At 50.9% G+C, this 27,959-nt stretch overlaps 2 protein-coding genes across 4 annotated transcripts in view; one reads left to right on the top strand and one right to left on the bottom strand.

The window, feature by feature from the left end:
* FANCM (FA complementation group M) overlaps positions 1-27,959 on the top strand; it is a 92,488-nt gene that overhangs the window by 14,484 nt on the left and 50,045 nt on the right. The window lies entirely within an intron of this gene.
* On the bottom strand, positions 2,137-27,230 carry LOC122921567 (heme-binding protein 2-like). Its single transcript, XM_044271642.1, has 5 exons — positions 26,532-27,230; positions 13,629-13,720; positions 9,554-9,695; positions 8,778-8,961; positions 2,137-4,431 (listed from the first exon to the last, which is right to left on the bottom strand). Exons 1-5 carry the CDS (start codon positions 26,761-26,763, stop codon positions 4,260-4,262), a joined length of 822 nt encoding a protein of 273 aa, XP_044127577.1. The 5' UTR covers positions 26,764-27,230; the 3' UTR covers positions 2,137-4,259.

Raw genomic sequence — 27,959 nt, forward strand, 5'->3', positions numbered from 1 at the left:
CTGAGCTCCCTCTAGTGGTGGCTGTATATATCTGTATGTAGTAATCTCCTGAGCTCCCTCTAGTGGTGGCTGTATATATCTGTATGCTAGTAATCTCCTGAGCTCCCTCTAGTGGTGGCTGTATATATCTGTATGTAGTAATCTCCTGAGCTCCCTCTAGTGGTGGCTGTATATATCTGTATGTAGTAATCTCCTGAGCTCCCTCTAGTGGTGGCTGTATATATCTGTATGTAGTAATCTCCTGAGCTCCCTCTAGTGGTGGCTGTATATATCTGTATGTAGTAATCTCCTGAGCTCCCTCTAGTGGTGGCTGTATATATCTGTATGCTAGTAATCTCCTGAGCTCCCTCTAGTGGTGGCTGTATATATCTGTATGTAGTAATCTCCTGAGCTCCCTCTAGTGGTGGCTGTATATATCTGTATGAGTAATCTCCTGAGCTCCCTCTAGTGGTGGCTGTATATATCTGTATGCTAGTAATCTCCTGAGCTCCCTCTAGTGGTGGCTGTATATATCTGTATGTAGTAATCTCCTGAGCTCCCTCTAGTGGTGGCTGTATATATCTGTATGCAGTAATCTCCTGAGCTCCCTCTAGTGGTGGCTGTATATCTGTATGCTGTAATCTCCTGAGCTCCCTCTAGTGGTGGCTGTATATATCTGTATGTAGTAATCTCCTGAGCTCCCTCTAGTGGTGGCTGTATATATCTGTATGTAGTAATCTCCGAGCTCCCTCTAGTGGTGGCTGTATATATCTGTATGCAGTAATCTCCTGAGCTCCCTCTAGTGGTGGCTGTATATATCAGTATGTAGTAATCTCCTGAGCTCCCTCTAGTGGTGGCTGTATATATCTGTATGTAGTAATCTCCTGAGCTCCCTCTAGTGGTGGCTGTATATATCAATCTCCTGAGCTCCCTCTAGTGGTGGCTGTATATATCTGTATGCAGTAATCTCCTGAGCTCCCTCTAGTGGTGGCTGTATATATCTGTATGCAGTAATCTCCTGAGCTTCCTCTAGTGGTGGCTGTATATATCTGTATGCAGTAATCTCCTGAGCTCCCTCTAGTGGTGGCTGTATATATCTGTATGCATTAATCTCCTGAGCTCCCTCTAGTGGTGGCTGTATATATCTGTATGCTGTAATCTCCTGAGCTCCCTCTAGTGGTGGCTGTATATATCTGTATGTAGTAATCTCCTGAGCTCCCTCTAGTGGTGGCTGTATATATCTGTATGCAGTAATCTCCTGAGCTCCCTCTAGTGGTGGCTGTATATATCTGTATGCTAGTAATCTCCTGAGCTCCCCCTAGTGGTGGCTGTATATATCTGTATGCATTAAACTCCTGAGCTCCCCCTAGTGGTGGCTGTATATATCTGTATGCTAGTAATCTCCTGAGCTCCCTCTAGTGGTGGCTGTATATATCTGTATGCTAGTAATCTCCTGAGCTCCCTCTAGTGGTGGCTGTATATATCTGTATGCTAGTAATCTCCTGAGCTCCCTCTAGTGGTGGCTGTATATATCTGTATGTAGTAATCTCCTGAGCTCCCTCTAGTGGTGGCTGTATAGCTCCCTCTAGTGGTGGCTGTATATATCTGTATGTGTTAATCTCCTGAGCTCCCTCTAGTGGTAGGCTGTATATATCTGTATGCTAGTAATCTCCTGAGCTCCCTCTAGTGGTAGCTGTATATATCTGTATGCTAGTAATCTCCTGAGCTCCCTCTAGTGGTGGCTGTATATATCTGTATGTAGTAATCTCCTGAGCTCCCTCTAGTGGTGGCTGTATATATCTGTATGTAGTAATCTCCTGAGCTCCCTCTAGTGGTGGCTGTATATATCTGTATGTAGTAATCTCCTGAGCTCCCTCTAGTGGTGGCTGTATATATCTGTATGCAGTAATCTCCTGAGCTCCCTCTAGTGGTGGCTGTATATATCTGTATGCAGTAATCTCCTGAGCTCCCTGTAGTGGTGGCTGTATATATCTGTATGCAGTAATCTCCTGAGCTCCCTCTAGTGGTGGCTGTATATATCTGTATGTCAGTAATCTCCTGAGCTCCCTCTAGTGGTGGCTGTATATATCTGTATGCAGTAATCTCCTGAGCTCCCTCTAGTGGTGGCTGTATATATCTGTATGTAGTAATCTCCTGAGCTCCCTCTAGTGGTGGCTGTATATATCTGTATGCAGTAATCTCCTGAGCTCCCTCTAGTGGTAGCAGTCAGCTTATATATACTTTTGGTGAAATAAATTTTGGTGTTCATTTTAAAGGGACCCCAGACACTTAATAACTCACTAATATCCTTACAATCAAGTGATCCTTCTGTATTATTAGTGCAGGCGTTGCACCCCTGATATGCACAGTAGTTTGGGGGTTAGCATGAGCCTTCATTATGAGTGGTGTGGATTTTCCTGACATGTTGGATGCTTACTTGCTCCTGCCGCCCCTGAGTAGTGAAGGGTCTGAACCGTGGACACCCAGTGATTTCATAGCATTCCTGGTAAAGAGTTCACATCATGGCGGCTGTCTCGGCTGACTAGAGGGGCTTTGTGAGGACCCTCTGTGATCTGATTGTCATCGCTGGAAGTTCCCAACAACACGGCCCTTGCACGTTATTCATTGTGGCCAATGGTTTGTAATTGTGTAATAACGGAGAATGATGTGCGATTTCGGGCATGCGTTCTGCTGCTCCCTGGTATCCGCCATTTCTGAGGTCTCCTGTTCTCTGAACTGGTTTTATGTTTCTTGTTAAATATCTGCACAAACCCTCTCTGCGCAAAAATGTCACACTCACCTTTTTTAACGGTTGTGCCGCGTATTTTCCCTTCCTCCCACCTCTAAGATCTAGGTGTAGATTTGAGTTTCTGGTGCAATGGATTTCCAGGATCTTAGGCCGGAGCGGCGCCGGACACTGGCGCACCACGTGGCGGTCTTAGTGCATCGCCTCCACAACACTAATCTGTACTTTTGCTGTTCCCCCCCCAGCGACCCATTGAGGGGTTAATCTTGACATCTCGTTACTTAACCCTTCGGAGGCTTCACAAATCCGCTTTTGCTTTGTGTGGAAGTTTTAAAATTTAAAGCTCCTGCTCTTTTTTTTTCACAAGGTTAATCCTTTCCTTACACACAGGGGAACCGGAGGGCAGAGCTGATCCCTGGGGTAGACGCCAGCTTCCGGTTTCTCTGGGTTGGCAGAGATTCTTGGAGAATCTGCGATGTCCTTGTCGCTTTCGCTGTGTTTAGGGGAAGGATATACAGCGCAGATATCAGCGGCTGTCCAGGAGTGTTATGAACGCTGCCACACTTGTCCGCAGGCTGTGTCTGGTACTGCAGCTCAGTCCCATTCATTAGAGTGGGGGTAGGCCGATAAGTATGGAGCCATAGTCCTGACCAGTTCCACCCCAGGAGGTCGGGTCCTTGATCCACCGTCTTCTCTAATGTTATAGAAGTTCTGTTGGGACATTTCTCATTTGTATCTGTGACTGGAAAAGCTGGATGACGGTCAATATGGCTGCTGTAAATTCCCCACTGCACAGCAATTTCTGCATGAATTCCCAGCGGTTTGGTAAAATCTCATCCACTTTGCTGCTACTTTTAATAAGCTTGACATTTTCCATAAAATCTGCAGCCGGTCGTTCCCGTGTGAACACACCCTAAGGGTACAGCCACACATGACGGAGTTTCCGCAGCGGACAACCTCTAACGGGCTAGGTTTTGTAACGGCACCGCTGCTGGGCTCACGGGGTCTTCTGCATTGTAAAGGTTGAAAGCCGGAGTGAAACCTGCGGCGTAAATTGTCAGGCTGCAGCTCGAGCCCCACCGCGTGAGCCGGTCTACGCCGCAGGCTTTCTCCGTAGTGTGTGGAAAGTTCATGTGTGAACATACCCTGAGGGTTGTCGGGAGGAACCTCAGAAAAGATGGCTCCAGCTGTCAGACCTTGCTGGGTGCCTCCTCTGCGGCCTCCATAAGGAACCGGGCCTCCGATATCGCTAAAGCCAAGGTGCATGTCGGCTTAGAAATGGAGCACAAATGGCGGTCCAACCTCGCCGTGACTCCTGTACATAATGGGATGGGAGTCGGCGACAGGGGGAGTTATGACTCTATAGGTCAGTGTGCAATTACCATGACAACCCTTCAAGGGATAAGTATGAGTCCGACCTGCAGGTAAGTCTGCACGTGCGCTTAGGAGGGAAATGTCCCAAGACAGCTCAGAGAAGACGCTTCATGTCCACGGAGGCCACCACTCATCGCTCGCTCCAGTCCACACTCCGTGATTAAGGCCTCTGCAGGAACCAGATTTCGCTGCGCCTGTCGGCGGCCGCTGGGTTTGTGTATCCGGCGACGATAAAGGTGTCTTGTCGGCACAGCTCGGGGGACTCCAGCAGCTCGGCCAACAGGGAGATCTCTCGCATGATGGTCTCCTCGTTGGTTGCTCCAAGGAATGATCTGTAACGAGAGAACATAGCGTTTATAGACGGCTCCGCCCACCGCGTCGTGCGCAGGTTGGCGATAGGAACATTTTCATGGAGCCTGCGAGGACGTTGCCTACGACCGAGGTTCCTGGCAGGAAATCATCTGGACAGAAACCTCGGCCTCACTGCAGATTGCGGTGTGAAATGAGCCAGGTCGCTTATTTGCCGTCCGTGTTGCATCCTTTTTTTAATTTTTTCTGACCCATTGTCACAATGTCTGTTCTTGTCCGCAAAACAGACAAGCAAAGGACATGTTCTATCTTTTTTGCGGGGCCGTGGAACGAACATACAGATGCGGACAGCACACAATGCAACGCGTTTTTTTTAAATGAATGGGTCCACATCCAGTCTGCAAAAAATGCGGATCGGATGTGGAGCAAAAATACAGTTGTGTGAATGGGGCCTTAAAGGGGTTTTCAAGATTTTGCCGGAAACCAGACAAAACATGATCCACCTGCGATAAGTAATAGTTGCTGACAGATCCCGCGCCGCTGCTCTGGCCCCATCTGGTTCTTCTGGCTGCAGCGATGATGTCATCTCAACAACATGTGACTGAAGCAGCCAATCACTGCACCACTTTGGTGCGCCCCCTGAGGCCAGTGATTGGCTGCAGGGTACATGTGACCTCATTGCTGCAGCCAGGAGAACCAGAGCGGCGATGCGGGATCTGTCAGGCAGATGGCAATATGTCTTTCTGAGACCAGACATCCCCTTTAAGGGTGCAAGCACATGGGGTGGATTCTGCTGCGTTTCCGCTGCAGGTTTTCATGCATTGCAATGAGTGAAATCCTGCAGTGGAGATCGATAAGTTGACATTCTACCATTTTACCGCAGGTCAGTCTGCACTTTGGGTTTTTTCGCAGCGCGTTGCCGCCGCTGTACGACGCTGTGCACCGCCGCCGCCTTGTACTCTTAGGCTGGTTTCACACCCAGCGTTTTTGGTGCAGTTGTTTGAGCCGGAGCCAGTAGTGTATCCCTCCTGAAGGGGAAGCCGACGTCCATCGTCTATATGCTCCCGCTCTTTATGAAATAAACTGCCTTCAGCCTTAGGGCTCATTCAGACAGCCGTATGCTGTCTGCAAAAATACTGAATGCTATCCGTTTTTTTGCGGATCCGCAAAAAACTGATAGCATTCAGTATTTTTGCTGACCCATAGACTTCAATAGGGCCATGTCCTGATTTTCACGGACAAGTATAGGACATGTTTCATTTATTTTGCGGAACCTTGGAATAGAAAAGGGCCCCATAGAAGTGAATAGGTCAGCATCTAATCCGCAAAAAAACGGATCCGCATTTTTGCGGATAGCATACGGCCGTCTGAATGAGCCCTTAATGTGAATCCGCCCTAAGAGGACCTTGCAGGAGATGAAACGCGTCTCGGACTAGAAGACGCCAGGTGACCACATCCACCACTTTCTGATTTAGAGGGAAAGGCTCTTTGTAGGTTTGTAGATTTCAGCTTGACACGAGGAGACGGAGCGATCAGCCCACGCTGGAAATGAGAAGAGACAGCTCCTGGCCTGAGCGCGAGACAGTCAGCTGAGGGTCTGCTGCTCCTGCCGCCCGCCGAGCTTCTCCCCATTACATAACAGGCCTTGTACTCGGCCCCTTCCACATCACCGAGCAGCTGGTTAGGAACTGGTTAAGGCGTTGAGCAGATCTCCTGTATATTAGATCAAGGACCGACGGTGACCCGTCCAGAGGGAAGCGCTGAGAAAACCCTTTATATGTTTTCCCTTTATGGCCCTCGTGTTTAGCTTCCATTGGGTAGACTTTATTTGCTTTTCCCTTTTTAGAAGGATTTCTTGAAAATCAGCTGATTGAGGGGGTCCCATCTATGTGCAGTGCCTCTACAGCACCCCCAGAGGGGAGACCGAGCATTACATGGAGCCCTTTGAGGTCTATGGACGATACTGCGCACACGCCGGGTGCTCCAGAGTCTTTGTAGCTGCTCTCTACTCATCGTCATAGATGTTTATGTCTGATAGAGGTGGGCCCCACCTCAGTGACCTGCACCCATCGCCAGAGCGATTGGGGGTCCCCCTCTGGTGTTTTCATAACTCCATAGAAATGAATGGAGAGGAGCCCCGTGGCCAGTTCTCCGGTTATTCCTGTAGGGATGCAGTTATCCTGTGGATGTCCTATAAATGCCTGTGATGGCGCCACCTCTGGGACCCACCCTGTCTGCGTGGACGGGGCCCCATCTCGCTGCTGGGAACGGAGAGGAGGCCCATTATCCGTTTTTTGGAAGTCTTATAGCGCTTAATGCAGAGCTGTGCATGTGCAGCCTCCTCTCCCTTCCCTGCAGCGTGATTCTTAACACGGCAATACCCGTTCAATGGAGGCCTCATGCCTTGAGGACACTCCCTTTAAGGATCCGTTCTAGTTGAGCAGGATTAGTCTGTAAGCCACTTCGCCGTCGGAGCCCCTTGTGCCATTAAAGGGAGTGAAAGAGACGCAATAAAGGAAATAACTGATTGCGGTAGACGCGGAGACGGCGCTTTGTGTTGCTTCTTGTCTATTTGAGCAGTTAGTCGTTTAATAACCTCTGCGGGTTCGGCCGCCTCGCTCTTTGTGTTTCCTCTTGTACAGTGAGGAGCTGTAAATTGGTCTCCCTCGGAGTTCTCCCACCGCGCCGATCCCCCGCTTATTAGCGCTCATTGTCCGATGCAGCGGGGAGCAGCTCGGGCCGCGACGTTCCCTCCATGCCTTTTATGACTCGGAGCGGGGGTGTCCCTGGTTATAAAACCTCAAGTCCCTCATGTCAGGTCGCAGAGACCCCCGTCTTATCGAATCCCAATATGTCTGACATGAAAGCGTTCCTCTCGGAAGATGAAGAATGTGCTAATTACGCCGGCCTTGTTCTCGTAAGGTCAAGCCACGGGCGGCCAGAAGGGCAAAGAAGTGGCCCCCGCCTCCCGAGCGCTGCTTTTCAAAGAGGATTAAGCGCCTTTCTGCCAACCTGACAATTCTACGTAATATGTATATATATATCTATATACACGTGTGTGTTCCCCCCCCCCCCCCCCCCCCAAGGTTTAAATCCTTCTTATGATGAACCTATAGAGGTACAGAAATGGGAGTTGTTTGGAGGTCGGCGGCGCGCGGATTGTGGTTAAAAGTGAAGGGCGAATAAGAGAAGTCGCACCCCGCGTGCCGCACTAGTGTCCCGTGTGGATATTTAGAGTTTTTCATTGGTTTAGATATAAGAAGGGTTAGGAAATGTTCAGCAGATTACCGGTATTCGCAGAAACTCCTGTGAAGGTTCAGTTTCCCGCACCCTAAAGGTTTATCGCCATCTTGAAAAGTGATCACATATCGCTAGCATGTGGGAGGGTCTGACCTATGGGACCCCCACCGATCCTCAGAATACAGACCTTCACCACAGCCGGGCTCCATGCAGCTCCTTGCAGGGAAAGCATCATAGCGGATGCAGTGCCACCCCAGCGCTGTGCCACGTAATTCTCAGGACAGGTGGCTCCTCAGAACTCGGGGCCCCCACAAGTGATAGGCAATCACTTTATAAGATGGGAATATTCCTTTAATACCGCCATACTATGCCTTACTTGGTAACCCCAATACAGCATTTAATTAATACCGCCCATACACTTACTAAATGCCACCGTTCACAGTACAGTTAAAGCTGCCACATGTCTGTTAATGTCGCCAGACGCTGTACTATTAATGCAGCCAGACACTACAATTAACCTGGCCACACGCACAGAATACCATAAGTGTCATCAGACACAGTGACGTTAATCTGGCCACACACACTACCATTAATGCCGCCAGACACTACCATTAATGGCCATACGCCATTCCATTAAAGTCACCACACAGTCACACAGTACCATTAATGCCGCCACGCAGAATACCATTAGTGTCATCGGACACAGTGACGTTAATCTGGCCACACACACTACCATTAATGCCGCCAGACACTACCATTAATGCCGCCAGACACTACAATTAACCTGGCCACACGCCATTCCATTAAAGTCACCGCACAGAATACCATTAGTGTCATCAGACACAGTGACGTTAATGCCGCCACACACACTACCATTAATGCCGCCAGACACTACCATTAACCTGGCCATACGCCATTCCATTAAAGTCACCACACAGTCACACAGTACCATTAATGCCGCCACGCAGAATACCATTAGTGTCATCAGACACAGTGACGTTAATGCCGCCACGCGCCGGACAGGTAATGCCGCCTCCCACTTTCAGTGTTTGCGCTTGTAGGACCGTACTGGCTCCGTGGCTCTTATCTTGTAAGAATCAGATGATTGACCTGAATGATCTAATCGTACCTGGAGAAGACGACGGTCGTCGGCCATTCCTCGATGATGATTTCCTGGTCTGTCGGTTGAGGTGGATCGTCTTGAAGATGGGCTGGGATGTAATAAGCCACCGTCACAGAGCGTGTGATCCCCGTCCTTGCCTCGTCCATGTGCACGGTAGTCAGGATTGGGATGGTCATGCCCAGGTATTGGCCTAGGGAGAAACATTCCGACAACCTGCCTTGTTACAGCTTTCTCGGACTTGGTGCCTAATCGCGCGCCGCGGTGTGATTGGCTGTTCTATGGATTGTATCGGGCTCTTCATTCACATCTAAGGGCTCATGCACACTGTCCGCAAAACACTGATACTGGCCGAGCGCGCGCCAACGTGTTTTTTTTAAACCTGCAGAAATGCCCTATCCTTGTTTGAAAAACACAGGCATACGCTGGGAGGATCTCCTGTCTGTATACGTTAAGTAATAGTGCAGACTGTGTGGCCTCGTTGTGTGAATATATGCCTGACTATACGCCGGAAGCTTTCCCGGAGCATACACCGCGAGTGCAGTGTGAACTCTGCCTAACGCATGAGGTTCGAAAAACAAGGTTACGTTTTCCACGAACAGCGCCACTCTTCTCAGTGGTCGGCATGGGGTATTGCAGCTCATCTCCATTCAAATTAATTGCAATACCAGACACAGTCTGAAGACAAGGGGGGCGCTGTCTGCTCCTAGTTTGTTGTGTTGCTGCTGCTTTGTAGGCATCAGACATTATTGCATTGTTGAGCGTCCTGGTAATAAAGGTCTTACCTAAGGAGTTCTGTTCGCAGATGTATCTCATGAGCTTCATGAAGCCCATGCATATGCTCTGCTCGTATCGCTCCTCCTTCATCTTGATGCAGGCCCACTTGGCTTTTCCGTACTGCCTCTTCTCGTACAGCAGTTCTCCGCACTGTCGGAAAGACAGACCTCTGCAGTAATATGCTGGACATAGATGCACAGTACCGTTAATGCCGCCACACACCACACCATTTAGTTTTGGGAATGGAGGTTTGGGTTTCTTGGCCCTCCTGTCTACCACATGCACGGTTGATGGGTCTGATTGATGGGAATTTATAGGACTGATCGGTCTGAAGACGAGCATAGATGTCCCTCAGCCTGAAAGTATTATAGATTATCCATAGATGGATCATACACCCTGTCAGGGGTCGGAGAGGATAGCCGCTGTGTAAGGCCTCCCCTGAGATGGACGCAGGAGGATCTGGTTGTATTAGCGTATTACTAGAAAGTGGATTGTGTAAGCGGCGCCTGTACTGGAGGACCCTACACAGCCGCACAGTACAGTAATGTCACTGGGAGTAATGTAATGCTTCATTTGTCCTGTGGAGGTGCTGTACAGATTCTGGACACTTGCTGCCCGGTTCCCTTAGGCCTTTTTCACACGGGTGTTGCGGGAAAATGTGCGCGTGCGTTGTGGGAACACGCGCGAGTGCAAAACATTGTCATGCGTTTTGCACTCGCGTGAGAAAAATTGCGCGTGTTTGGTACACAAACCCGAACTACTTCACAGAAGTTCAGGCTTGGGTTCGGTGTTGTGTAGATTGCATTATTTGCCCTTATAACATGGTTATAAGAGAAAATAACAGCATTCTGAATACAGAATTCATAGTACAATAGCGCTGGAGGGGTTAATTTTTTTTTAACTCCCCTTTAGTCCACTTGATCACGCTGCCCGGCTTCTCGTCTGTCTCCTTTGCTGAACAGGACCTGTGGTGACGTCACCATGGTAAAAGATCATGTGATGGATCATGTGATGACCGGAGTGACGTCACCACAGGTCCTGTTCAGCAAAGGAGACAGACGAGATGCCGGCTGCGCGATCAACTGGACTAAGGTGAGTTAAATTATTATTTTATTTTTTAACCCCTCCAGCGCTATTGTACTATGTATTCTGTATTCAGAATGCTATTATTTTCCCTTATAACCATGTTATAAGGGAAAATAATAATGATCGGTCCCCATCCCGATCGTCTCCTAGTAACCGTGCATGAAAATCGCACCGCATCCGCACTTGCTTGCGGACGCTTGCGATTTTCACGCACCCCCATTTATTTCTATAGGGCCTGCGTTACTTGAAAAACGCACAATATAGAACATGCTGCGATTTTCACGCAACGCATAAGTGATGCGTGAAAATCACCGCTCATGTGCACAGCCCCATAGAAATGAATGGGTCCGGATTCAGTGCGGGTGCAATGCGTTCACCTCACGCATCGCATCCGCGCGGAATACTCGCCCGTGTGAAAGGGGCCTTACAGATTACAACTGATCACTAGGGGATCCGGCTCAACTCTGTGTTGGAGAACCCTGTGACGCCTCCCTGTGTAGGTAGGTAGATGTGTAAGTGCGCAGGACCCGTTCCCAGTGCTCTTGTTATGGGCCCCTGGACCCGAGGTGACGCGCACAGCTGGGCTGCTAATAGTTTTTTCTGGAATAGCGCGATGGCCAGCGTTGGATTTTTTTTAAACACTGTCTATTTGCATTCATTATTGCTGAAGACAAAATCTCCCCAGCGGGGGGCGCTGCGGGAGGACGCTGAGGTGTTCTGGTGCAGGTTACAGCCGACTGCTGGGTTCCCCAGTGATCCACGGTTCGGAGAAACCGGTCACTGTGACATTTCGTATGCGTCGCTGAGGTGACAAATGTATTGTCAGCGTCAGAAAAGCGAATCCACGCCAGACACGAGACTGAAGTAGTGCTGTATATATCTGATAGCTGCCCCGTGTCTGAGACCCACGACCCTGTCCCTGTGGTCACCGCCTTCAGGCTGTTTTACGGAAATACAGCATGGCGTTAACAGAACTCTCATAGATGTGAACACGAGCCTCCGCGCCCCCGGCCGCTTCCACATCGCACCTGTGGATATGACGAGGTGAGAATAGCTCCAGTATGTCTGTCTCGTATCTAGGTGCAGTGTCCCTTTAAGTGTAAAGTGCAGTGAGCGCAGGCATGCCGTCATATTTACTCAGTGGGGTTAGCGGGGCCGGCGGAGCAGCCGTGACCTACAAACTGTCACTACTTAGGAAAACAAGGCGAGGGCTCAGCACGGCATTAGAGATCGGCCTAATCTGATTTCCTGCTCAGAGGTTCTTATGCAAAGTACAGCCAAAAAACTCAAATACAAGGTTTTATAGAATTTTCATGAACGATAGTGATAAGTGTGACCATGTGAGGCCCAGGCAGGGGCGGATTATTAAGAGGAAATGCTCGGCCGTCCGCCCCGTCCTTCTCCCACTCCACTGCACCAGGTCCTGCCACCCGACCACTTCTCCTGTGCGCACAGGGTGGTGACTGAGGAGGAACCAGACGTGGACAATGTTGGAGAAGCTACGGCCACATAAGTCCCCAATGCCGGACCTCTTCCTGTCCCAGTGCATGGAGCCTGGCCGGTCAGAGCCGCTGGGGAGCGAGCAGGACCCAACAAGCCAGGCCTCCACGCTGCCTGAAGAGCAAAGTCCAGGGCCCGGTGCAAGGGCCACACAGGGCTCAGTTTGTGGGGCTGATGGCAGTAAATGTCTCCACTGGTTTACCACGGGGGGCGGCTCAGATCTACTCAAATCGTTGTATGGGATCTCACTCCCTTAAAGGGGTTATGCCATGAGTGATGTAAAAATCGGACAATGCATGGTACATAACTATCTCCCTCTAAAAAAGCTAGAACCGGCCCTGCACCTCACATGGATCCAGAGATCTTCCCATCCATTGCTCCAGTTGTTCTGCTAGAAGGCAGGCAGCTTAGGGTGTGTGTCCTTTCTGCTGCAGCTCTTTCCCTATCGCAGCTCAGGGGGATTGTGCTATCCGCTGCAGCTCTCTGCCTATCGCAGCTCAGGGGGATTGTGCTATATGCTGCAGCTCTCTCCCTATCGCAGCTCAGGGCATTGTGCTATCCACTGCAGCTCTCTGCCTATCGCAGCTCAGGGGGATTGTGCTATCTGCTGCAGCTCTTTCCCTATCACAGCTCAGGGGCATTGTGCTATCCGCTGCAGCTCTCTGCCTATCGCAGCTCAGGGGGATTGTGCTATCTGCTGCAGCTCTCTCCCTATCGCAGCTTAGGGGCATTGTGCTATTTGCTGCAGCTCTTTCCCTATCGCAGCTCAGGGCATTGTGCTATTTGCTGCAGCTCTCTCCCTATCGCAGCTCAGGGCATTGTGCTATTCGCTGCAGCTTTCTCCCTATCGCAGCTCAGGGCATTGTGCTATCTGCTGCAGCTCTCTCCCTATCGCAGCTCAGGGGCATTGTGCTATCCGCTGCAGCTCTCTCCCTATCGCAGCTCAGGGGCATTGTGCTATCCGCTGCAGCTTTCTCCCTATCGCAGCTCAGGGCATTGTGCTATCTGCTGCAGCTTTCTCCCTATCACAGCTCAGGGCATTGTGCTATCCGATGCAGCTCTCTCCCTATCGGAGCTCAGGGGGATTGTGCTATCCGCTGCAGCTCTCTCCCTATCACAGCTCAGGGGCATTGTGCTATCCGCTGCAGCTCTCTCCCTATCACAGCTCAGGGGCATTGTGCTATTCGCTGCAGATTTCTCCCTATCGCAGCTCAGGGGCATTGTGCTATTTGCTTCAGCTCTCTCCCTATCACAGCTCAAGGAGTGTGTCCTTTTCTGCTGCAGCTCTTTACCTGTAACTGCTACAGCTTCTAAGATTTAAACTGAGCGCGCCCATAAAACTGGGGGACCTAGCACTGTTGGACTGCGGGTGGGGGCTGTCCTTAGAGGAGAGCATTGGGCGCCCAGTCCCCTCCAGTGGGAGGACCTGTCACCTCCTGGTGCGTGCTAGGATACTTTTTATCATTTAGTTTCCAGTAATGTAAAGAAGTTAATTACCTTCTCTTTGCAGCTCATTAGCAGGAAGGGCACGGACTGCCGCTCCTCTGTCCGTCGGTTCCGTGTCATCTGGTGAATTGGTTCTGCCATGTCTGTAACGGAGGGGAAAGGATTGTTAGTAGGAGTTCTGTGTATCACAGGGTTCTTCAGGATTAGAAAGAAGGCCCCGCGCCGCCACTTCTGTCCATGGTCACATCTGGTACTGCAGCTCATCTTCAATTGAGCGATTGGGACTAAACTGCAGCATCAGATGGACGGCGCGGCGGTGTTTATGGAGACATTGCGGCCCTTTGCGGTAATCCTGGACACGATCACATTGTCTATTCTGAGGAGGACGTTGCGGTTGTCGCGTCGGCTGACGTGTTGAGTTGCTGGATATGCAGTAATATAATCTAGAGGTTTGGCTTCTTCAGAGAAGAACCTTTCTGCTCCCCGGTTGCACTTGTAGTTTTATGGTTTGTTCGTTACGGACTCTGCGGACATTCGATGAACCTCGCTCCCTAATTCTTTTGCCGCTGCCAGGAACGTCCTAAGACGAGAGCTGCTAATCTCACTGAGATATTCAGGTCATGTCGGCATTACATGCCGCCTAATAGCCAGCGCGTTTCATCTGATTCACAGAAATTAACTACTTCCTGACGTTTATTACAAGCCATTAAATCCAACCGGTGTTCCATCACCTGCCGCATACAGGTGCCATGGGTTTGGAGGGCAGAGAGTAGTCGGTCGCCTTAAAGAGCCAGTACTGTATGCGGTCATGAAATCTGTCGCATATCCCGGGCTAGCGCATTCACAGTACATCGGTAAGGACCCTGCAAGTACTGTCTGCAGTCATGAAATCCTGAGCATGTCTCGGCCTAGCGCATGCACAGTACATCGGTAAGGACCCTGCCAGTACTGTCTGCAGTCATGAAATCCTGAGCATGTATTGGCCTAGCGCATGCACAGTACATCGGTAAGGACCCTGCCAGTACTGTCTGCAGTCATGAAATCCTGAGCATGTATTGGCCTAGCGCATGCACAGTACATCGGTAAGGACCCTGCCAGTACTGTCTGCAGTCATGAAATCCTGAGCATATCTCGGCCTAGCGCATGCACAGTACATCGGTAAGGACCCTGCAAGTACTGTCTGCAGTCATGAAATCCTGAGCATGTCTCGGCCTAGCGCATGCACAGTACATCGGTAAGGACCCTGCCAGTACTGTCTGCAGTCATGAAATCCTGAGCATGTATTGGCCTAGCGCATGCACAGTACATCGGTAAGGACCCTGCCAGTACTGTCTGCAGTCATGAAATCCTGAGCATATCTCGGCCTAGCGCATGCACAGTACATCGGTAAGGACCCTGCCAGTACTGTCTGCAGTCATGAAATCCTGAGCATGTCTCGGCCTAGCGCATGCACAGTACATCGGTAAGGACCCTGCCAGTACTGTCTGCAGTCATGAAATCCTGAGCATGCGCTGCAGCAGGAGTCTCCCAGCAGTGGCAAAGACTTCATCAATGTACTGTGCATGCACCAGGGCTTTACGTCACATGTGCAGGATTAGTAGGAATTTCAGGTAAGGGGGTTGCCTGGTATTTACACAGGAGGGCAGGAGCACTTGCTGAGCTAGGGACAGCAGTAAGAAAGGCTGCCAGCAAGCAGAACGGTGTGGGTTTAAATATCCTAACGAGCACCACGTGGCGGCAGTAATGGGTTATTGGGCATACACTACCTGACGGACTCCCTTTAAAGGGGCAGATATTAGGATAAATAGAGGTAAAGCATCTGTTGTTTCAGATAACACGGTATCTGACCATTATATGACTGGTATTCTGCATTTGTTTTCAGTTTACCCCAGTTCACTGCAGGTTCCATCTGTAATTGTCAGATGTCCCTGAGCTACTGGAGGAGATGAGCCGCTGTGATGTCTCCCATACCCTGCACACATCCCCCCCATCTGTCTCTCCCATACACCCCAGCAGTGTAGCTGTGAACCCAGCGCTGGGATGAGACTTCAGACTCCCACTAAAAGCAGTAGTTTGTGCCTCCTCCATGGATTCTGTAATCCCGCTCTTCACTACTTCTCTGAAGGTGGATTTTAGCTGTGAAGTAGGATTGATCAGTTCGGGGAGGAGAAGTGGCTGATAAGTGGAGAACGAAAGAGGCGTTTTTTTCTGTCATATGTGATGTTACACGGTTTCTTATCACCGCTTGTACTATTGATTTATGGGGGGAAATAATGAAACTGTGAAGGTCACATTATCAGAAGACTTCTCTGTTAGGAGGAGGGGGACTGGGGTCCCTGTGGACGCCGATAATTTTACAGGGACTGTGTAACGGCGACTTGCAGGGTAAAGGTGTTGTAGAAGTTTAGAAGAACATGGCTGCTTCCTGCCAGAAAACATGGCAGACGTATCCGGTTGTGTTCAGTACAGCAGTTCAGTGAATCGGGCGTGATATAGAACATGACCCGTGAACAGGGTACACCGACGAAAACCACTGGTCCCTGCTCCTCGGTCACCGGAGGAGTCCAAGATGGATCTTCATGCTCTTGTGGAGACCTCCCATATTACAGAGGAGCTGCACATTTCCGGGGAGGATGGCTTCCTATCCCAAGGACTGATCTGATCTGCTACCTAAATCTTTACGATTAGACAGTCAAGTTCGTGAAAGCTGCTCTGCCACAGACAATATCTGATAGCCTGGGTGGGGTGACCGCTGAAGTCCGCATCACCTCGGCAGAAGCTCGTTGGAAACCTTAGCCGCCCTTCTCAGCCGCCCATAAGACCTTGCTAGACCCCCCCAATAATTCCAGGTGCTCCTTCACGCACTTCCATAACCTTGGATAACTCCATCCAGTTTGTAGAGCCACAGATATCATCATGGCTGCGTGTCTGGTTTCTTAGATCGCCAGAAGCATGCACGCATCCTTGGTCTGCTGTCTGGCACCCACCTGTTGTGAGACTACAACTCCCAGCATGCATACTTTCATAGAAATGAGTAGGGAATTCTGGGAACGGTAGTTTCACCACAGCTGGCGTGCCGAAGGTTGCGGACTTCTGACCCAGACGTTCTTAGAGATCCCGATGGTTATCTGCAGGAAAGGTGTGACGGTTCATGGAACAGTCTGCGGCCTCGAGGAGGTTTCAGATGCTACGTCCCCCACCAGATGCTGATTGTGGCGCTCGTAGTTTGGTTACCCCCTGAGCAAGAGAAGTGCAAGGGTTAACAGGATACCGCAGCGAAGGCCTAAACCTGCGATCCATCATGGCCGAAAAATTGTGCCAATTGTGTTTCTAGTTAGAGAAGGGTTCCCTATGGAGTGATGGAGTGTCCACCTCTCTATTACAGTCCTCCCCGCCTCTCCTTTACAGATGTGGAGGGTGGGGGTGGTAGTATTGTATATGCTCCACCAACCCTACTACTCAGTGTGAGGGGCAGCACCCAGCAGGCCACGCCGTTTGTACCCCTAAGCATTAGAAAGCCCTAAAGACTCTCCGATGTAGAGTAGGTGCGAGGGTCGGGGCTTGTCAGCAGAGTTTCCGTTTAACGCACCCTAATCAAGGGGTCAATAAATAGCGGGAAATCAAATTTCTGGTCATTTTGTTAGAAACCCCTTTGCTCTGGCTTATAAATGGAAGGCGGCTGCCGAGACTAGACAACCCCTTTAAGGAAAAACTGCTGGCAACAGAAAGCCGTCAAATAGAAAAGTCCTGTGATGCAGTGGCCGGCTCTTTCACGCCCCGCCGCCACCGCCGCGCGGCCTGTAATCTACTGCAATATAGTGGAATTAATTAGATTAATTAGTGGGTGATATCACTTCTTATCAGAATCTCCTTTCCTTTGTTCCTTTATTTGCCCTAATTGCGCTCAGGCGTCGTCTCCTCAATGGGAAATTGCATGATTCATGTCCGCTAACCGCATAAACCGCCGCCTCTCTCGCGGGGAGCTCCCGTGGAAATTGCATCCCCGTGGATTTGGAAATGGCTTTAGCGGTGTAAGATTCAGCAGGTTCTGAACATTATAAGGCGATGGTTTATGCAGGAGATCAGGGATTTAGCGGCTGCCGGCAGGTTCACCTATTGTCTGCATTCCAAAAAAGAGAGAAAAGCGCGGATCACACATCTACGTGTCCTGCACTGATCTCGGGGTAATTAGTAGTATACCGCCCCATAATCTGCATACCGTACACGAGGCATTAGGCCCACTCACCACGTCAAGTGGATACCTGCTCTAAATTGGCACAGCACCTTGCGGCGACCATCACTGCGTCAGAGGGCGGCACGACCCAGCAGTCCGACAACATCCCTGCCGTAAGACTAAGCCCCCTTGGCACTGGGCCGGACAGACCCACAGGCGCAGCAACCACGCAGTACTGCAGCATGTGAACAGATGTCAAACGCTCCCCTTTCCATGTGGTCTCAGGAGCTACAGACTGGGACCAGCTAGGGGTTTATTAACCCTTCTGCCGTCTCCTGCTAATTAAAAACCCTGGAAAGACCACATGGAAAGGTGAGCTTTCGACAGACGTGGTCGCCGCAAGGTGCTGCCCAAATTCAGAGTAGGTACCCACTCGTAGAGGCCACCTTGACGTGGTGAGTGGGCTGACTGCCTCAGGTGCAGTATGTAGGATATCGGGCTGTAAAGGGTTTTCCAGGTTTTATCCTCTGGATCTGATCCGAGGGGGTCTGACACCTGGGACCCGCCAATCAGCTGTTTGAAGGCACCGCCTCTCCTGTGAGCGCCGCTGCCTTTTCTCAGCTCACCACTCACAGCGCCGTACATTGTATAGTGGCCGTGCTTGGTATCGCAGCTCAGTCCCATTCACTTCTATGGGGCTGAGCTGCTCTTAGGTCATGTGATCGATGAACATGACATCACTGGTCTAGGAAAAGCAGAGAGAAGGCAGCGGTGATCACAGGAGCGCCACCGATCAGATACTGATGACCAGAGTGGAAACCCCTTTAATTACTCCGATGGTAGATCCGTGCTTGGCATGTGGATCAGCCATCCACGCTTTTTTAAAATCTTTTGTTTGGAATTTTGCGTACGTTTTACATTAAACACGTGCTGCCCGTGTCTGTCATGCACACGCCGCACGGTAATTTGCAGATATCCCATAACCAAAAAGCAGGGGATTGCTCGGTGCTTGATAATTACGGACGCGTCCGGGGTGATTGCTGTGACTGGATCCGCACCATGAAAAGCTCTTTCCTTCATTACCGTGGCGCAGAGGATTGATGGATCTCCCCTGAAAACTTCAGAAGGGGGCACCCCAACACCGGTGCCACCGCCGAGCTGTATAACTGGATAATGCTATCATTTAGCGGTGATATTTAGTGCTGTGTCTGGCGGTAGTTTAGTCCCTGCATGTTGTGTTATTGGCGCTTATAGTTTGTGACCTGTATGACCGTACGATAAGGTAGCCCCAGGCCCAACGCGTGACTGCTCCATGTGTGGACAGTGCCACCGCAAAGCAGCGTGGCGCAGCGTAAATTATTTGTCGGTTCCCTCGCTGGACTTATTTCCCGTGGATTATACAGAGCCGTGCGCAGACTGCAGTCCACTGTAGTGGAGTTCAGTGAGCGTGTCATTAGCTGGAGCCCAAGGGGTTAACAAGTGGATGCCTATAGCATGGCGGTATGTGTGAGTTACATCAGACGGTGTAAATAATTGATGGTCGTCAGGGGCCCACGATGGCGGATCTACACCAGTCAGATGCATGGCGGTATAGCTTGATATAGCAGAGCTGATCAGGGCTGCGCCGTGCGGGATCTCTTGTTTTCACCTTCACACAGGACTGCAGTGCAGTTATATGCCTCCTGACAACCTCGGCTCTGCTACACAGGGTTACCTCGTCAGAAGCTGGGTATTTGTGTTTCTAGTTCTATTCTCAAAAATTGTATGACATTGACGAATAAAGGATGGACTACACTTCCCTGGTGTTTGTCTTGCAACTTCCCGCGGGCGGGAAATGATGGATGCCAGATTATCGGATGTTCTAGAATCTAGATCAGGCATGGCCAACCTGAGGCTCTCCAGCTGTTGTAAAACTACAACTCCCACCATGCCCTGCTGCAGGCTGATAGCTGTAGGCAGTCTAAGCATGCTGGGAGTTGTAGTTTTGCAACAGCTGGAGAGCCTCAGGTTGAGCATGCCTGTTCTAGATGATCAGGTGGACATAGAAGGGGATAGAAAATGGACGTCTGAGGCTCGGGATACTCGGGTAACGCAGCCAAGGATCGGAGAGGAACAGAAATGACGTCATTATTTCTTTTCCTATATAAATGGTTCTGGATTTTGGAAATTCTGCGTTGGATTATCAGAATTTATGGATTAAAAGGAATTTCGCATTTAGGGTCCATTCACACGTCCGTAGAGTGTGTCCGCACCCGTTCCGCAATTATCCGGAACAGGTGCGGGCCCATTCATTCTCTATGGGGCAGGAATGGATGCGGACAGCACACAATTGCGGACGAGAATAGGTAGTTCTATGGGGGTGCCGGCCGGGTGTATTGCGGATACGTACGTGTGAATGGACCCTTAGAGGAATTTTCTTTGCGGCCGCAGCATGCCGGCCTTCAGTGTGATCTATGTGGCTGATGGCAGTGATTTCAGTACAGTGCTGCAGAATATGTTGGCGCTATAGATTTGTCTCTTTCATAATCCAGAACTTCTGGTAATCCGGCACTTGTGTCCAGCTCAGAGAGAACCAGGTATCAGCGTATAGCGGGCGCCGTCCTTCTCAAGGCTCCCTAACTAAGCCAGTAAATCATGACCCTCCATTAATCCAGAATCATTAGATTTTATTCGGAAGCCGTTTTGTCACAACGCCAGATTAAGGGCTTGTCGGGTTTCTGAAAAATGTTGTGCGTGAAACCAGTCTTCCCGTGGGCAGAGTCTCACTTGGGGTGTTTAAAGGGGTGTTTGCAGTTCAGGATGGGACCCTCCTGTCTGGGGACTGTGGCTGCGCCGTGTTCGTAGCTCGCATGTTACGGAAGCAGCATTGCTCGCTGCGCCACGCTGTCTCCGTAATTCCCATTCGGGTGCACAGGAGCTGCGAAAATCTTACTGCAAAACCAGCTTAACTGGTTCCATTGTTCAGCGCACTGGCAGGGGAAGGGACCCCACTCTAGACATAGGATCGGGTCCAGTATCCGCCAGATATTTACGGCATGTCCTGTGGCCGTCACATAAATGCGTGAGATGAGATTTGCGGCCACTTGTGTCCATGCGCTTCACCGGTTTTCCCCTCTTCTGTATGACGGGCACCCCCGCCTCGTAGTTCTTCTCATCAGGACGGGATTGTATTGTTCTTTCATACACTGCAAAGAGATTTTCTGTGATTTCCTGAAATCCTCTTATTGGAGCAGATGGCCCATGGAGCAGCGCCGGTAATTCAGGGCCTGCGCGGCTTACAGATCAACAGGCAAGGTTATTAAATGGTATCGGCCCTCCGCTGAATGACTCAGCACTGGGCAGGCCGGAGGCCTCGCAAAGGCTCCATCCACACGCGGGGTAGAGGAATGTGCAGCAAAAAGTGCAGCAATTTACACGTGGGGTAGAGGAACATGCAGCAAAAAGTGCAGCAATTTACACGTGGGGTAGAGGAACGTGCAGCAAAAAGTGCAGCAATTTACACGTGGGGTAGAGGAACATGCACCAAAAAGTGCAGCAATTTAACCGTGGGGTAGAGGAACATGCACTAAAAAGTTCAGCAATTTACATGTGGGGTAGAGGAACGTGCAGCAAAAAGTGCAGCAATTTACACGTGGGGTAGAGAAATGTGCAGCAATTTTCACGTGGGGTAGAGGAACATGCAGCAAAAAGTGCAGCAATTTACACATGAGGTAGAGGAACATGCAGCAAAAAGTGCAGCAATTTAACCGTGGGGTAGAGGAACATGCACCACGTGTAGCAAAAAGTGCAGCATTTTACACGTGGGGTAGATGAAGGTGCAGCAGTTCACACGTGGGGTTAAGGAGTGTGAAGCAAAAATTTTGCATTTTGTTCTCTTTTTGCTGTGATGAAACTTTTCCTGGAATGTTCTATCAATTTCTATGGTGGCGCCATCTTCAGGCCTGGAATGTGTTTGCTGTTCAGGGGAAGGTGGCAATGCTGCACAGTTTCTGAGCGCCCAGCTCGCTGTGGTGATCGATATCTGGTCCACCTCTTGAAGTCACAGCACATACTGGTTTCCAAAAAACTATTCGCCAGTCTGACCCAAAAAAATGTTGGTGCGGCCTAGATTTTTAGACCTTTTAGTGCAAAACATGCCCAAGGCGCCCTGACCTGTCAGACTACAGGCCGCTCTCGTCATTGCCTTCCACATTCAGTTGGCGGCATACAGACTGCTGTGGGGCCGCGGATGTAGACTGATGTCGCCAGATAGGAGGGGTTTACGTCTCGCAGTGCCTTTCCAATGCATACGGTATAGCTGCCCAGTTGGTGGTGGCATGTAGCCGGGGCCTTTTCTGCCAATCATTGAGGAGAGGATTGGTCATGTGACCTTGCGAGGCCGCTAAAAGGACAATTCTTGGGAGTGGCGGCTCATTGGCTGCTGGCAGTAACTTCTTACCACCTACAGGGGGCACTGCGCTGGTCAGTTAAAGGAGGTTTTCCCCACTTGTTACGTGTTTTTAGGATAGATCACTGGTGGCACTCCGGAGCGCCCGCTGATCTCCAGGACAGGACACGGGTGCCCGCAGTGTATGAGGAGGCAGTCAGGCATGTGCGGTGCTGCCCCATAGGCCTGCATGTCCTGTGGCAGAGAGGCTCCTCCTGGGTAATAAAAGGGGGTAACGGGGTGTGTAGGGGGATGTGCTCCAGCAATGGTGTTCGGAGAGCCCGTATAAACCGCCTGCTATAATACTGCTGGTACCGGGACCAGGCGGCACCAGTCTCCCCATAGCTGTGGTCACCTGTAGACTGTGGTCCAAGTGTTTGAGGCCCTGATCTGGCCCGGGCTGCATTTACACGTGGCCACCCCCTCCTTTGTACACTGATTAATGGTGGATTGCACGGCAATACCCGCACAGGATGACCGTGACCAGGCGGTGCGGTGGGGGGTCTGTGAGGGGCCGTCGGTCACAGTCATGATATAGCAGTGCAATCATGGACACCTACACCAGCCGGTGTTCCTTGAAGGGGTTGTACAGGATTAACAAGAATATGGCTGCCACACCTGTGCATGGGTCATGTCTGATGTGGGGCTGAGCTGTAGTACCCCACACACCCTGTGCACAGGTGTGGCGCTGTTTTGAAAGAAAGAAGCCAGGTTTCTTTAGTCCAGTACAGCCCCTTTAAGAGCAGTTGACTGTCAGTAGTGTCCTGGTCCTTACATCTACTACTCCCATAGACTGGTTCACGTGAGAGATAAGGAGGCCATATCTAAGGCTGGGGCCACAGCATTAATAGAAGTGAATGGAGGGGCCGCGGAGCGCTCCGTCCTCTTCACTGCAGACCAGTATTCATGTCAAGTGGTACCAAGGTGGCTGCACCACAGAGGGGACGCAAGGGGACCCCTTTATTCTGCCGGTCAGCGGAGAACCTGTTAAAGGGACGGTCTCCTGACACGATGGGCTCTTTTGACGCTGCGTTTTGCAGAGAGGTTTTCCTGACCCCATACAGTAAAAACACATGGCCTCCGTCAGGTGAGCGGAAGCCCTCCTAAACATTTCCCTGGTGCATATGGCGAGTAATGGCTGCTGAACGCAGTGTGGGACCCTGCACTAGAAGAGGTCATCAGTGGGGTCTGCCCCACAGAAGGGGAACAGTGGGTCATCTCCACCAGTTATGAGCATTGATGACCAAGGTACTCGACCTCCTACTGCCTCATGTAGAAACCAAGATTAAAGGGGTGACCATGGACAGTGGGGCATATCGCTAGGATATCGCATTCTCTTATAGGTGCAGGACCCGCACCTATATCGAGAACGGAGCCCGGCAAGTGAAGGGGGGCGCACTGCGCATGCGCAGCCGCCCTCCATTCATTTTCTATGGGGCCGGCGAAAATAGCTGAGTGCTGGCTCGGCTATTTCCGTTTGCCCCGCAGAAATGAATGGGAGCGGGCATGGCACATGCGCAGTACGCTCCCATTCATTTCTATGGGAAGCCGGCTTGGTGGTGGCCGGACCGGAGTCCTCCAGCCACCACTTTGCGGGGCTCCATTCTCGATATAGGTGCGGGTCCCATCCTAGCAATATGCCCCCATTGTCCATGATGAGACAACTCCTTTAAAGCAAAGTTGCATGTCCATGCTGAGAGTTGTAGTCCTACAGAAAGTTGCTTTCTGGAAGAGCTGTGGCCCTGCAGGCCTCACTATTCTAGTTTTCTAGTTCTGGTAATGGCCGTCATCTCGTGTAATCTCGCCACATAGTGCATATCATTGCAGAAGGACTGACAGTCTCGGCAGGATGTGGTGCCAGGTGCGGCCTGCTTCTCTAGTCTTATTATGGCCATAGGCTTTTCACAGGAACACGCGGCATTACACCGATTTTATAATGTTGTATGTGTCTGCGTGACCTTATTGCGACAGAACTACACCGACATAAAGCTGTCAGTGTAATTCAATAGATTCCCGGTCTCTCAGAGACACACAGCATTATAAATCAATATAACATAGGATCCTGTCAGAACAGGACTCCGCACTGACACACGCAGTGAGTTTCTCGCAATGAACTCGCTCCTGTGTGCCTGCCCCAAAGATCTCCTGTCCCCGCTCCCTCGGCTCCTGTGCGGAGGGCGAGCTGGAGACAGCGGAGGAGTCCGAGCACAGAGGGAAGAAGCTTTAGGCTGAGTTCACACGGGCGAGATTTCGGCGCGGGTGCAATGCGTGAGGTGACCGTATTGCACCCGCACTGAATCCGGACCCATTCATTTCTATGGGGCTGTGCACATGAGCTGTGATTTTCACGCATCACTTATGCATTGCATGAAAATCGCAGCATGCTCTATATTGTGCGTTTATAACGCAATGCAGGCCCCATAGAAGTGAATGGGGCTGAGTGAAAATCGCAAGCATCTGCAAGCAAGTGCGGATGCGGTGCGATTTTCACGCATGGTTGCTAGGTGACAGTCTATTCACTGTATTATTTTCCCTTATAACATGGTTATAAGGGAAAATAATAGCATTCTGAATACAGAATGCTTAGTAGGTGATCAATTGAGGGTTAAAAAAATTAATAAAATTAACTCACCTTCTCCTCTTGATCTCGTAGTTCCCGGTCTCTTCTGATGAGCTGTCGGCTATAAAGGACCTTTGGTGACGTCAGATCACATGCTCCAATCACATGGTCCATCACTGTGGGGATGGACCATGTGATTAGAGCATGTGACCTGACATCACCACAGGTCCTTTAGCTGGTAGCTCATCATTAAAGAAGTAAAGAAGAGACCGGGAACTACGCGATCAAGAGGAGAAGGTGAGTTAATTTTTATTTTATTTTTTAACCCTCAATTGATCACCTACTAAGCATTCTGTATTCAGAATGCTATTATTTTCCCTTTTAACCATGTTATAAGGGAAAATAATACAATCTACACCACAACTAACCCAAACCTGAACTTCTGTGAAGAAGTTCGGGTCTGAGTACCACAGTCGGTTTTTTTATCACGCGAGTGCAAAACACATTGCACCCGCGCGATAAAAACTGAACATCGGAACGCAATTGCGTACCTAATCGCACGGGTTTGCCGCAATACACCGGGACGCATCCGGACCTAATCCGGACACACCCGTGTGAACCCAGCCTTATCCCCCTCAGCACAGAGGGAAGAAGCTCCGGGATTTCAATCCTTTGTTAATAGACTTCAGTGTGTCCTGGGGATGAAGCCCCGACTCTCTGGCACTGAAGTGACTCCAAATGCTGGGAAACTACAACTCCCAGCATGCCCTGATGGCTGACGACGCTGTCAGTGTGTGGAAACTAAATGCTTGACATAGTCATTGTCTCACAGTTACAATGTAGCCAGACGGATCAGTATCACAAATCTCTCTCTTAGGGCTCATGCCCACGAACTAAAGGGCTCCGTGCCCGTGCTGCGGACCGCATACGGCGGTTCCTCAATACACGGGTCACCAGCCGTGTGCATTCCGCATCACGGATGCGGACCCATTCACTTGAATGGGTCTGCAAATCCGGAGATGTGGTGCGGAAGCACAGATCCGAACCCCACGGAAGCGCTACGGAGTTTGTGGTTGTGCCTCCACACTGCAAAAAAGTAGTGCATGCGCTACTTTTTTGTGGTACGGACCGCCGGATGCAGATCGCGGACCCCATTCAAGTGAAATGGGTCTGCGATCCGCATGTGGCTGCCCCGCGGTCGGTGCCTGTGCATTGCGGACCGCAGCACGGGCACGGAGCCCTTATCCTGAGTTTGCAACAATATATCAGAGCAGATAAAATGTATCAGTCTGGAGTTCAGCTGATTCCCTTGATAGGAGACAAGTGTAGCAAACAGTCAGCTGTGAGAAGGCTTTCAGACTCTGAAACAAGAATGAATGTAACACTCTCTTTCTAGCTCTCTCTATCGCGCTCTCTCGCTCACTCTCTTGCTCTCTATCTAGCATATATGCTTTATCTATTGGAAGTGCTGCTATCTTAGACTTGTATCTCTCTCGCTCTATCGCGCTCTCTCTCGCTCTATCTCGCTCTCTATCTAGTATCTATACAACGCATGTCATATGCTTTATCTATTGTTTGCTATCTTGGACTTGTATCTCTCTCGCGCTCTCTCTATCTCGCTCTCTCTCTCGCGCTCTCTCTATCTCGCTCTCTATCTAGTATCTATACAACGCATGTCATATGCTTTATCTATTGTTTGCTATCTTGGACTTGTATCTCTCTCTCGTGAGCTCTCGGTCTGTGACCGCCGACTGTGTGGCCCCTGACCATTGTGCCCATCATTCTGCTCCTTACCATTTGGCACCTCCACTTGATGTCCTCTCGCTACGGTTTGCCAGTAGTTCAGCAGCCGGTCCTGTTCTCCGTCCTCCATGGGTTCGGCTTCTTCCTCGACGCTTCCGTTACTGTTATACGCAGAGTCGGAGCCCAGCTCGTCCGTCATGTTGTCCAAGTCGTCTAAAGTGATCATCCCGGTGGCCGCGGGCTCCTGCACCCCCCCGCCCATCCTACAGCCTTCACGTTGCATTTTTACTTGTCTAAAGTCTAGAACTCTACTGGGAAGAGAGCGCTGGAACGCAGTCTAGAACCCGTCTAGTCCAAGAGTGTTCTGTATGAATCTTATTAGGGATCCAAAGAACACATGCTAACCCTAGGATGATGGGGGTGGTGGTACTACTTTGGTGACTGGGTAAGAACCAGCTGGACTCCACCGTCCAGAACTCCTCAGAGCTGTAGCTGTAATAAGCCAAAATGCAGCGCTGCGGAGCACAGCTGTGGTCAAGGAAAAGTTGTGTGCACTTTTTGGTGGGAGTTGGTGGCACTGCCCTCACAGGTCTAGGGGTATGGTGCACCCGTCCCTCCTGGCACCGGCCACCACCCGACTGTAGCAAGGCTGAGTGTGCCCACCACCCGACTGTAGCAAGGCTGAGTGTGCCCACCACCGACTGTAGCAGGGCTGAGTGTGCCCACCACCCGACTGTAGCAGAGCTGAGTGTGCCCACCACCCGACTGTAGCAGAGCTGAGTGTGCCCACCACCCGACTGTAGCAGGGCTGAGTGTGCCCACCACCCGACTGTAGCAGGGCTGAGTGTGCCCACCACCCGACTGTAGCAGGGCTGAGTGTGCCCACCACCCGACTGTAGCAGAGCTGAGTGTGCCCACCACCCGACTGTAGCAAGGCTGAGTGTGCCTACCACCCGACTGTAGCAGGGCTGAGTGTGCCCACCACCCGACTGTAGCAGGGCTGAGTGTGCCCACCACCCGACTGTAGCAGGGCTGAGTGTGCCCACCACCCGACTGTAGCAGGGCAGAGTGTGCCCACCACCCGACTGTAGCAGAGCTGAGTGTGCCCACCACCCGACTGTAGCAGAGCTGAGTGTGCCCACCACCCGACTGTAGCAGAGCTGAGTGTGCCCACCACCCGACTGTAGCAGAGCTGAGTGTGCCCACCACCCGACTGTAGCAGAGCTGAGTGTGCCCACCACCCGACTGTAGCAGAGCTGAGTGTGCCCACCACCCGACTGTATCAGAGCTGAGTGTGCCCACCACCCGACTGTAGCAGAGCTGAGTGTCCGCTTCTCTCCGCAGCTGCTTTTAAAAGCTGAGCTTCAGAGGAGGCGTGCAGGAAGCCCTTGAGGGAGGGGAAAGGCAAATCCACGGACACATGGTGGAGGAGGAGAGCGCTGTCAGCTGCACTTTAACTCTGCCTGTGCCAGAGCCCTG

Source organism: Bufo gargarizans, chromosome 11 (genome assembly GCF_014858855.1).
Source record: "Bufo gargarizans isolate SCDJY-AF-19 chromosome 11, ASM1485885v1, whole genome shotgun sequence".
Classification (NCBI taxonomy): domain Eukaryota; kingdom Metazoa; phylum Chordata; class Amphibia; order Anura; family Bufonidae; genus Bufo; species Bufo gargarizans.